The sequence below is a fragment of the Podarcis cretensis genome (genome assembly GCF_951804945.1).
Source record: "Podarcis cretensis genome assembly, chromosome: 10".
Lineage (NCBI taxonomy): Eukaryota > Metazoa > Chordata > Lepidosauria > Squamata > Lacertidae > Podarcis > Podarcis cretensis.
In genome coordinates, this window is record NC_137179.1 from 39704093 (window position 1) to 39717130 (window position 13038).

Consider the following 13038-nt stretch of genomic DNA (forward strand, 5'->3'; position numbering starts at 1 on the left):
GAAATTCCCAGCTGCGGAATGAGGTTTCTGTGCCAAGAAAAGACTGGCAGGCATTTCAGGTGGTTGAGAAATATTTGTCACCATTGAATGGTGAGGAAATTCCCTCCGGTTGAATTAAACCCCAGTTTTGAGGTATCAGTAGAAAGCTTTCTATGGAGATATGAAACAAGGACAGCTGTGCAATTGCCAAGTTTAGGGGATTTCTTTTCTTTTCTTTTCTTTTCTTTTCTTTTCTTTTCTTTTCTTTTCTTTTCTTCTCCTCTCCTCTCCTCTCCTCTCTTCTGTCTCTTCTTTTTGTAGTCACAGTTTAGTGCCATGGGATTAACTGAAAGTATGTAGGGTATTCCCAAACCTGCTGGTAATAGGTAATCCATGGAATGAGTTCCAACACTGTTCAGTGAAGGTTGGTGTAGCTACAATACTAGGCATCATTCTTTTATTTCCTTCTTTGCCACAATTACACAATGAACCTCTTCATGCAAACAACAGGTCCCTATTTCCCTAGTCACTCAACTTCTTCCTTTCTCTGCATCAAAATATTAACTTCCTTCCTAATTTTTTGTTGTTTTTTACCCACCCTTCATCATGAGGTCCCAGAGCAGGTCACAGCAGCTTAACGATACCATACTAATTTCAGTAGAAACAAATGAACTATCAAGACAATATGGTGGTTCCTAGAAATATCTCTCTCTGGTGTCAAAGGTCAAAGTAATGAGGTACTTCTGAATACCAGTTGCTGGTATTGTGCCAGTTCCAGGATGCTCGACTAGATGACCTTTTAAAATGTGCGGTTTGGGGGGGCAGTATTGGGTTGTTGTTTTTATTTTGATTATGTATTTTGTGGTTTATATTTTTATTTTATTCTGTGAAGTGCCCTGAAATATGCAGGTATAGGGCGGTATATTATTGATGATGATGATGATGATGATAATGATGATAGATGAGCCAGGATCAGGATGATAGATGGGCAGGATCAGGCCCCTCCCACGTATCTTCAGCATATGATGAAAAACTACAAAATGAGGAGCCAGACCATGGTTTAGGGACTGGCGTAGAGCATGCCCTTCCCCTATTCAAAACATTCGTGGATAAGTCCAACCATTAAAAACAAATGCATTTGTAAAAGAAATCAGCAGCAAAAACATTAGAAAAGGACAACACTATGGAGCTATCACACCTCCATATCCAAGAAAACCTTAAGAAAACAAGGACACATTTTTTTAAAAAATGAAATGCTGAACTAGATAGGCTGATTGAGATAGCCACTATAGCAGCATGAGGGATGATGCTGGCACTCTTTTTTTTTTTTTTGCCATCATTCATGGCTGTTTCACAAATTTACAAAAATCTGACAAGGAAAACTCTTCCTTCTATATGGGGGAGGCGAGAGGAGGAAAATATAGGTTGTTGTTAGAGCATCACAATTGACTTCCAAGTTACTATCTTCATGCAAATTATGTTATTATTTTTTTTCATTTTTTTTTTCACTTGTCAGTGAGCAAAGCAGCCCATAATGTTAAAAAGGCAGAATGTGCCTCATGAACCCTCCTCATTCCTTTGATGAGACAGTAACAGGAGAAAAGAATTGGGATTCTAATTTAAAGCTTTTTGCACAGTTCCTGCACTATAGGACTCTGTTAAAGTGTCAGAAAGAATAATAATACCAACAAAGCATAAGAGATAAAATAGTAAAACATACCCCAAATTATCAAAGCTGCCTTCTAACTCTTTATGTCTGTGATGTGTAAAAATGATTAAAGAAGATGCACAACACCCTCATTTGATGGGTTTTTACACCTGTTCATTTGTCCTCTATATCTCATTTCCACACTGCCTCTCACAGGTAATTTCAGTTTCTGTCAATCTGCTGTCATCTCCCCTAGAGTTGATGGGGATAACGGTGAGATCCTGTATAGGCTGGATGCATAATACACAGCTGGTTGCCTGCTTTTTTGACACCTGTCCTCAGAGGGAAAGATGACTTTCTTGTTCAGGGCTACTTTAGATTTGTGCCACAAAGCTGACTTGGGAGTTTTGTGTGTCCATATTTTCATGCCATAAATGTTTACATTGCATTTAGAGCTGACTTGAAATTTCTTGGGGGAGTTTTTTAAAAAAATAAAATTCATCTTTTTCTCACTACCCACCTCCAAAAATAAGCAAACAACCTGCAGACATTTTGCCAAATGCTCTCTAAATATTTTTGTGTCAACTGTCATTCTTCTCTGCAATGTTCTGTAATAACATTAGATCTGGGGCACTGTGAAAAATGAAAAATGGTTGCCACACTACCAGTCCAGTAAAGGTACAGTCATCATGTTTTGTTTAATTTTTCTCAGGGGTTGACAAGGCCTGTTTTGTTTTTAACTGTGAACAGTTAGTTTTCATTCAAATTGGTCATTGAAAACATCAGTAATTTGATATTTGAGTTTGTTTTCCTCTTCCCTCACCATCCATTTTCCTTTTGTGATTTGTCTTTTTAGATTGTCTTAATTTTTGTTGATTTGTAAGCTGTTCTTAGAGCTTTTCAAATGAATAGTTGGTTACAAGTGTTTGATGGAATGGAAAAAAAAATCATATATACTTGATAAATACTTGAATAGCATGCATAGGAGCTGCAGGAGTGTCCTCTCTTTTTCATTCCACTGCTGTCATGTTGGAAGTAACTTTGCACTTTAGTAATATCATGGATCACTGCCTTGTCGTGGCAAAGGGGCTTGAATAACTCAGAGAAGCTATGAGCTATGTCGTGCAGGGCCACCCAAGACGGACAGGTCATAGTGGAGAGTTTTGCCTAAATGTGATCCACCTGGAGCAGGAACCGGCAAGCCACTCCACGCACACGAAAGCTCATAACAATAACAAACTTAGCTGGTCTCTAAGGTGCTACTGGAAGGAATTTTTTTATTTTGTTTTGACTACAGTAGACCAACATGGCTGGCTACCTACCTGTATGAAGTCTTGGGTTTGCAATTTTGGGAGAGGGGAGACTGCCCGCTGGGGAGTGGGAGGGCTGGTGAGGCCCCCTAGATTTAGAGGCCCTAGTCTTCAGCCTTCTTAGCCTATACATAAATCCGGCACTACAGGAAGGGTGAATGAACCATGTTTCCTGTATTCAAGTATATAATTAACTTTCAAAGTCAGGACTCTTCTCTTATACCTTCCCCAGGGAAAGAAAATATATGCTGTAACCATTCCAAGAGCATACACATTTACCCATTCCCACTCCTATTATTTCTATTAATGTCTGATGCTACTCCCAGGCTGCAGTACTAATCATATCTAGAAGGAGGTCCTATTGAATGCAATGGGCCTTATTCTCAGGGAGAGTCAGAATTGCATCCTAACTTGCTTGAGATATCTTTGCCACCACACTGTGTTCTAGGTACAGATACTTCCACAAATCCACTCTCCCCTCTCTCATGGAGAAATCTTCCCTTCTATTTCTGTCTGCTTACAAGAGTTATACAAAAAACCAAGAGCAAAAAAATTCCTCTCCCCAAAAGTCCACATATAGAACAATACAAACTCCAGCAAAAATAAAAATAAAACAGAACCACAATTTAAGACAGAATTAAAAACTTAGAAGACTAGACTATTTTAAAGGCTTTGGAAGGTCTTTACAGAGTTGGTGGCAGGTGATCTTCTCTGGGGAGGCAGAGATATGTTCATGTGTCCTCTTTTTCCAAGATGTGTCCTCTTCTTCAGGGGTAAAATTTGAGACAAATTACATGTATTTGCTTTGAATGGCCATCATAGTGTCCTAGCATCCTCATTTTTTATTTTTTATTTTCCAAATACAGTCATACCTCTTGTTATGTCCGCTTCATGTTACGTTCTTTCAGGATACGTCCCGCGGCGACCCAGAAGTACCGGAAAGGGTTACTTCCAGGTTTCGCCGCTTGCACATGTGCAGACGCGCAAAATGACATCACGCGCATGCGCAGAAGCGGCAAATCGCAACCCGCGCACACGCAGATGTGGGTTGCGTTCTGCTCACATTGCGAATGGGGCTATAGAACGGCTCCCGTTCGCAACCAGAGGTACCACTGTAGGGCAATGCTAAATTGATGTAGCCAGTGGAATCCTATCTGATAGTTCAGTCAGTAGAGCATGAGATTCTTAATCTAAGAGTCATGGGTTCAAGTCTCATATTGGGCAAACGATTCCTGCACTGCAGGGGGTTGGACTAGATGACCCTTGTGGTCCTTTGCAACTCTACAATTCTATGATTCTATCCTTTAGTGGTCTGATGCTCTCCACCTTGCTTGCTCACCCCCAACAAACAAAGTTGGCTTTCCGTTTTGCTTTGTTAAACCCCCTCTGCCCCGCGCTCCCAAACACTCTGGTTTTACTGATCCTGCTTTCTTTCTTTTTATGTTAGCAGCTCGGAAAGTTTAGCAGCATTGCTCCCCCTCGCCATCGCTCCTATTCCCCCTTCCACCTCGGGTTTCGCCCTTCCTCTCTCGACACCCATCCCCTCCTCCCGCCTGTTCCTAAACGCCTCCTTCAAGATCGCGGCTGCTGGGCAGGGCTCCAGAAGAGCAGCAGCAACAAACAAGGAGGCAGGAGTTCAAAGTTAGCAACGGGTTGCACAACTTCGACGCTGGGTGACTATTAACAAGCTGGAGTAGCAGCAGCAGCAGGAGGAACGCCAGCGAGACAGCAACGCGCCAGCCAGCCAGCCAGCCAGCCAGAGCTTTCTTCTGGGACCTGTTTGATGATCTCCTCCTGCCTTTGGGACCTACCATGGCTCCTTTTGGAAGGAATCTCTTAAAGACCCGGCACAAAAATAGGTAAGGAGTTGTTTGGAGATTCTCTTTCTTGTACCTGTTTGATTCACACACAGCCGAGCTTTCTCCTGGAAGACGATCATGCGAAGATTAACTCTTCGGGTTAAGGTGCCTATATGAACTCAAGACGGGTGTGTGTCTCTTTCTCCCCCTTTTTGCACTTTCCTCATGCCTATGAGTTGGCTTCTCCAACCATGGCTTTTCAATAGGAAAATTCCGCCCCACTCTTATCCCTCCCCTCCCCCTTTATAAAAAGGTGCGTGTAAGCACTCGGATACTGGAACACTGCACGACTTTACTACTACTACTAGTAGTAGTAGTACTTTTACTACTACTACTACTGCTACTACTACTACTATTTCATCTCCTCCTGCAAACTGAACGTGTGAAAGAATGCCCGAGAAAATTCCAGGGTGGGATGAATACGTCCTGGCTAGGAGTGGGGACTAAACACAAACGTTACAGCGCCCCTTAGCTGGAAGCTGATAAGTTTCTGCGCGCATTAGTTGGCTGGCTGCAAACAGCGGGGACTCGCTCGTTCATTGAAGGGGGCGGCTCATGTTTTTGTTCGTGTCCCACCTAAACTTTGCCCAACGTTTGCTTGAAAGCTCTCAGGAATCCACTCTCGCTTCTCAGCAGGCTACATTCGCTTTTCAGTGTAAGTTTTGTACTGTAAAGAGAAGTTTGTTGTGTTTGGCGGGCTTGTTTTTTTTAGTTTTTTGGGTTTTAATCTGTTCTGAGCGCAGAGTTTGGGATCTATGATTCCTAATTCATCATTTAAATTTCTGTTACCATTTTTTTTACTGGGGATAAGAGTTGGTTCGTTTTGAATAGCCTAGTCTGTCCTAACATGGGCAGAACTTCATCTTCCCCTCCCTCATATTTCCAGGGCGCCTATCTGCCCCCCTACCCCCAATAGCCACACTTGCTTCTACATGTTCTTTCCAATAGTGTAAAGAGAAAATTGCATGCTCCAGAATTGTGTAATTATTTTTAACTGCTGGTGTGGCTTTACATCTTAAGTGTACGTTTCCTTGGAGCAAACATGATATTTTTTCTGTTGCTTTGGCAATTACAGTGACCTTGAACTTGAGATGGAATAGCTAAAGTGCCTTTTGTTGCACTGGTCTGTGTCCTCCTTGTTTCTGTAATTCCGATTTAAGTTCTATTGGGACGTTTTCTATTTTATTTTATTTAAAAAACCATGTGGTATAGTCCCCCCCCCCCAAGTGAATGCTGTGTTCTCTCCCCCCCAACCCCGTATGTGTTAATTGGTTTCATTTACATTTGTGTGCCTTGGCCTCTTTAGGACCGTGATCACATTCCATGATAAGGCCAATAATCTGCAATAATCTCTCTCTGCCTCCATCAGTATATTATCAGTGGTTATCATTCACAAGTGCAGGCAAAAATAAATGAGCATGTCTCTGTGTTTGAGAACAATGATTTGTTCATGAGTTTTCTGTTAATGTTAGAAAATGATAGCTGCTTTAGATTGCAAAAGCTATGTAGGATTTCCTTCTGAGCAAATATGCATAGAATTGCAGTGTAAGAAGCTAATCTAAAACTCTACAGTGAGCTGCAATGGTGGTGGGCAGATGTATGCAGAAAGTTTCAGAGGCCTACGCTTGGATATATTCCTTTCCAATTAAATTACAAGCAAGTGACACATTTTCAGAAGTTTTTGGGGGAGTTTTGTGGGATGGTATTGGGGACTGCAGCCTTTGTTTTCCTCAAAAATTTAGTCGCAAAATCTGCTGTGGTTCTATCACATTCTCGTTGAACTATGGGGTAGGGGTGGAGGGTAAGTCTTGGCACAGTAACAAAGGGCAAAATCTGGAAAGTAAACAAAGGCACCCTTTCTTGCACTACAGTACTGGAACCAGAGGACAATTGTCTACAGCTTGCTCCTGGTAGAGATCTGTGTCTGATAATTTGAAGGCTGCCAAGAGAGATGGAAAACGGATGTTTCGTAAATCTGAAAAGTTGTGATGAGATAGGAATCATTTCCCTGAGTAGTTGCTGCCTTTTCAAAGTAAAATCTTGCCCTAAGTAGGATCTGTCCATCAAAGTTTTAATTGGTATATAGAACAGTAAGCTTGGAAATAGATTTTCCTTTTTGTTCCTGCCTCTGCTACTTTTGAACAAATAGTGCCAGCTAGTCCTTGTGGTTTGGTACATGCAAGTACTCATAATGCACTCATTTGTAATCCACAGAAGTGTTGTGAGGCCCATTGTTTCCAGTTTTGGGGAACTCAATAGACATCTCATAACTCCACATGAATGTCCATAGAAATACATTTGAAATTATCAACAACTATCCAAGAAATAGTTTTTTAAGCCCCACAGAGTGACATGAGTGCCACCCATATTTTCTCTCTGATTTCTCATCCTATTCTAACATGCTTGTATATTAAAAAGTCCCATTCATCTAAATGACTTCAGTGAAGTTTAGGTAGGAGTTCTAAGCATCCTTACATTTCTAGTACAGTGGTACCTCGGGTTGCAGATGCTTCAGGTTACAGACTCCGCTAACCCAGACATAGTACCTCGGGTTAAGAACTTTGCTTCAGGATGAGAACAGAAATTGTGTAGCAACAGGGGGAGGCCCCATAAGCTAAACTGGTACCTCAGGTTAAGAACAGTTTCAGATTAAGAACGGACTACCGGAACGAATTAAGTTCTTAACCAGAGGTACCACTGTATGTATGTTTCAGTTTACTCAGTCAAGCAAAGATGATGATGATTTATTAAATTTCTGTACAACCCTTCATTTGAAAGTCACAGGGCAGTTTACAACATGAAAACACAAAAATACATACCATAATAACAAACAAAAACAGTGACACCCCCCACACACAGTTTAAAAGGCAATATATTGTTTAATTAGCCAAAGAGGTCAAGATTATTTGAAGCAGATGGAAGCAGAGTTTTCCTTTTGAGAGCAAATGGTCCTTTTATTCAATTTCTAACAGTGGTCAGTGTGGTGCAGTGGTTAGAGTGTTGGACTATGACCTGGAAGAGACCAGGGTTCAAATCCCCCCTCATCCATAAAGCACAATGGGTGTGACTTTGGGCCAATTACTGCTTTATTACGGGACGCGGGTGGTGCTGTGGGTTAAACCACAGAGCCTAGGACTTGCCGATCAGAAGGTCGGCGGTACGAATCCCCAGCGTGGGGTGAGCTCCCATTGCTCAGTCCCTGCTCCTGCCAACCTAGCGGTTTGAAAGCACGTCAAAGTGCAAGTAGTTAAATAGGTACCACTCTGGCGGGAAGGTAAACGACGTTTCCATGCGCTGCTCTGGTTCACCAGAAGCGGCTTAGTCATGCTGGCCACATGACCCGGAAGCTGTATGCTGGCTCCCTCAGCCAGTAAAGCGAGATGAGCACCACAACCCCAGAGTCGGTCACGACTGGACCTAATGGTCAGGGGTCCTTTACCTAACAGTGGTCAGAAACACCCTCTTGAAAAGGAAGAACACAGGGCAGAAGACACTGACTTATATTGAGTCAGACCATTTGGTCTATCTAGATAAATTCTGACAACACTGCCTGGCAGTGGCTCTCCAGGATTTCATGCAGGGATCCCTCCCAGACCTACTTGGAGATGCCGGGAATTGAAGGTGGGACCTTCTGAATGCAAAGTAGGATGTTTTACCACTCAGCTGCAGCTTGCAAGCAGGATAAAATGTCCTTTGGGGGTGATGGTGGTGGGTGACAGGCCAAGTTCTACAAGGAAGGTGGAAGCAGTTGTATATATTTAAAAGAGGCAACGAAGAGCCTGTTTTCAACTGCCCCATGGGGGGTGCAGCAAACTTGCCTTCTGTTGCTCAAGATGGTAGAACTTACACCAACAGTTTCAAATTACAAGAAAGAGGGATTTGAGTAAATGTTAGAAAGAGTTTTCTGATTGTATGAGGTGTTCGGCAATGGAACAAGCTACCCTGGAAGGATCAACTTTCATTTGAGGTTTTCATGCAGAAGCTGGATGGTGACCTTTCTGGGATGCTGTGGCAGCAGATTTGACTAGATGACTATTGAAATTCCTATGATTCTATGAAGGCAACATATTTTCCCTGTTCTGTGGCCTCACAGCAACTGGTGTTCAGCAATGTACTCTCTGCGATCACGGAGATCCATTTATTTAGTGACAATATTTTTGTCACTACAAGTGATGGGGGGAACTAAGGACAATTTTGTGCTTAGTCAAGAAAATGGCATTTTTCCTGCTGCTTGTTTAGAATTTTCAGCACTGTATTCCAATGTGTGCTGAAGATGGTAGAGACATAGTCACATCATATAGAAAGAGGATTTGTATACCCAAATGAAGAATTGAGTTTGGGACAGATCATTTTTGGGGAGTTACAGTTTGAGTTACTGTGGTTGTTGTGGCCATTGGCCTTATGCGAAAGCAATGATCATTTCCATGTTTTGAATGTATAATTTGGCAGACACGTGCCCTTTCATACTTGTTGCACTTCTAGAAGGCTTGGGTAGATGCAGTGACCCATAACTAGAGCTCTTTCTGAAAAGAGGGGTGATCATTTCAATGCGACCAGTACCAATTTGCCATTGCATCAAATGGATTGGTAGCAAATAGGTTTTCACCTTCCCCAGAAGTGTGTGGCAATGTGGCATGGCCAGCATGTTTGTTCCATTGGGGCTTGCCTTCCTGAATGTGTTCCTTACCCTGAAGGCTGTGCTGGTCATCTGTATCTCTGCCTGTCTCCTTCTGCCATGCTGTAATCTGGATGATGACAGGCTGCATTCTCCTCTTCTTGCAAGGAGCTAATCTTTTAGGAATGTTTCGACTGCAGAGGAGGATACCTTAGCAGAGGGGGATTGCACACTAGAACATTATATTGTGTGTGTTTTTCAACATATTATAGATACCTACTCTGTCTTTATTATACATATAGATAATACAACAAGTCTCTCTTAAAAAATCTCTAAGTGAGTTGCAATCCTAAAATTTTAATATATTGTTCATGCAAGTTCTGCTAACCTGGTGGGGATAAAGTATAAATATAAATGATTGACCAAAGTGAAAGTTTGTGATTGTGCTATAAACAATTTTCAGCTATAAGCTTAAAAAAAAAAAAAAGCAATGCATAGAAATGTGTGGCTGCTTTTTCAGTGTAGATCTACAAACAACAAAGTCAGGTCTAGAAAGCTACATTTTAAAAAATAATAATAGTAATAGTACAAGCAAGCATATCCATTTTGCCAGCTCTTAAATATGTTGAAGACAAACCACCACTCTCACACACCCTTTATAACGGGTTATAAAGGAAAGTTACATTTGTAACTTTACCCACAAAAAGGTTCTGGTTCTACAGCTTAGCCTGCTCTACAGGTTAGCCCGCTTAAAGTCCATGGGTAGGCAAACTAAGGCCCAGGGGCCGAATCGGCCCAATTGCCTTCTAAATCCAGCCCGTGGATGGTCCCAGGAATCAGTGTGTTTTTACATGAGTAGAATGTGTGCTTTTATTAAAATGCATCTCTGGGTTATTTGTGGGGCATAGGAATTCGTTCATATATTTTTTTCAAAATATAGTCTGACTCCCCACAAGGTCTGAGGGACAGTGGACTGGCCCCCTGCTGAAAATGTTTGCTGACCCCTGGCTTAAACCATTACTATGTTCATAAATTTCATCCACCGTAGCCAAAAGGGGAGAAAGTTAAAGCTGTTTTTAGATTCTCCATAATAGTGAACGGGAGAGCACAGAGCTTCATTTTATAGAGAGTGGCTTAGAACCTTAAACATTGATTGGATTCATTAGAACACAGCATGGTTGGAACTCAGAAATCGATATTTCTTTTTAATGCACAGATACGAGGTGACTTTTGGTCACCTTTATACTGTACACTGCTACTATGTAGCATCCTTGTATGCTGCTACCAGGTAGCCAAAATAGGGCCATTGAGAAGCAAGAGGAAGGTATCAGTATGCTCAGAGGAAACCCCAATATTTGTTCAAGGGCATCTTACACAGGATAGACAGGCAGTGGAGGCTGAGAGGGAGGGAGGAAGAGGGAGGCTGCCTACAAGCACATTTACTTGCACACTTGCTGTTATCAGTTTATTTAGTACGTTTTTTATAGCTCAGTGCTGCACACATGGTTGTCTCACCCTGTCACTATTTGATCCTTACAACAATTCTGTGAAGTGGTTAAGCTAAGAGTTGGTGATTGGCCTGCAAGCCTCATGTGACAATAGGGATTTGAATCTAAACCTCGTTGGTCCTAGTCTGTCACTCAAACCCAGACTTCCCCATGACCATTGTCCATGCTGACTGAGGTTGAAGAGTGTTTTGTTTTTTTTGAGAATAATTTTTTATTAACCGACCAATCACATCAAATCAAACCAAATTGCATAAATTCCAAATTACACAGCCAAATTTTAAATTTTTGTTGGGGGTACCCATATTTCAAGTTCCGAAGGGATCCAATCAACTTCTTACTTCTTACTGCTGTTTTAACGTCCACAAATCTAACCTTATGATGTTCACAGTACTATCCAGTCCTTCCTTATTGTTTTTCCACATCTCTTGTTGTTATTTTCATATATTTTTCCTTTCTCTTTGTGACCTCTGATAGCCTCCACAAGCTGGTTAGAACAGTTTGTAATCCTGCGTGGATATATATATATTTATCCAGTAGCCATATCCAGACGTTTTCCATATAACATCACTTCCATACATCAAAACAGTCTTAGCGTCATTAATCTTCACCAATCTGCCTCCTTTCTCCTTTCTCAAAACCTCTGAGGAGATTCACCAGGAATGCAGTCTGAAAACAAGTCCGTTCTTCCTCCCGGCTATAAATCCTTTGGCAAGATGGCGACTCCGAATTAATTGCTGCACCATTCCCAAAAGCTCTTATTGCTTCTCGATCTCCGCAAAGCATACTTTTGGTTAAAGTTTATCTCCACACAGACCTTAATCATCCTGCTTGGGTCAGTTCAACCGACAATTCTAATGAGGAGGGCTTCTTGTAAATCACATAGAAGGAAAGTAAACAAGGTCCCCCCCCATTCAGTCTCGTTGTCAACATACCCAGCCTTTGGTGTATCTTCATCGTAAAATATTCTTGTTTCCCCAACCCATCGTCTTCTTTCGCAGAGGTCACTTAAATTAGCAGACTTCACTCCCCTTCTTCACTTGAAATATGTGCATTTGCTTCTTTTGTAATTAATTATTCCAAATTGCTGCAGCTAGTGCATGATCAGAGACAGCGTCCAGGAGAGCCGAGGTCCACACGGGGGCATTCTGCCTAGGGCCCTCACCCCTTTCTTTCAAATTAGGGGGTGATTTATGGGCACAGAAGGCAAGGGCAGTGTTCCCCATTTCCTTGGGGCAACAAGGGAGGCTGCCTACTCCCATAATAGCCTCTTAATTACCCCGTGTGGGTCGGAGAGATTGTCGGCCATCTTCCAATGCGCCCCCTTAGTGGCCCCCCTAGGTTGAGGAGTGTTGTTGCCGAGTAACACCTGAAGGACATCAGGTGTGGAGAAGGTTGCTCTAACCACTATCCTTCACTTTCTCTCATTGCACACATATGCAGTCACAGAAGAGAAAGGGGGGGAATAGTGCCTTTTACAGGTTAGGCTATCTTTGCAACAAGCTACTATGCCAGTTACCCTAGGACAAGTCTGGGGTACCTGAAGCCCTCCATATGTTGCCAATCAACTCCTATCAAGTTTTTTTGGGCTGAAATCCAACAATATCTGTAGGCCCACAAGCTCACCATTTATTTTTAAGGGGGAAATCAACACAGCTTTATTACAGCCATATCTTTCTTAAATTCACAATAAATATGATGTTATTGTCATTCATCATTCTGAGATAAAAGTAGTACTGATTGTTTTGTGACTGTGATTCTTATCCACACAAACTTGTGAAAAAACTTCACTTAACAGAAGCCCAAAATATATGTTCGAAATTTGTGCATAGAAAGATAGACAAATGCTGGGCAACTGGTGATAAACTTCCATGCATCTGATGAGGTGGGCTCTAGTCCATTAAAGCTCATGCCACAATAGTTCTACTAATCTTTAAGGTACCATAAAACTCTTCTCGCATTAACATGAATACATGGAAGGGCTGCAAGATTGGGTCCATTTTCCTTACTCACAGCATGCATTCAGCATAACTTCTGTGTCCACATGCTCTCAGCCCTATATGAGTATTTATCAATGTATGTTCTTTAAACCAATTTTCCTCTTTCTCTGGCTTAGGTAGTA

General features: G+C 41.9%; 1 protein-coding gene across 2 annotated transcripts in view; it reads left to right on the plus strand.

Annotated features, from left to right (window-relative positions):
* The first annotated feature begins 4518 nt into the window (after window positions 1-4518).
* The window catches only part of RASSF9 (Ras association domain family member 9), a 38506-nt gene continuing 29986 nt past the window's right edge, over window positions 4519-13038 (plus strand). The window contains exon 1 of one of the 2 annotated variants that reach the window (XM_079991841.1): window positions 4519-4796. In XM_079991841.1, the coding sequence (XP_079847967.1) occupies window positions 4750-4796 (47 nt within the window). In that variant the 5' untranslated portion in view covers window positions 4519-4749. Of the gene's footprint in view, window positions 4797-5293; window positions 5452-13038 lie in introns of those variants that run through there. The other variant, XM_079991842.1, reaches the window with a different exon arrangement.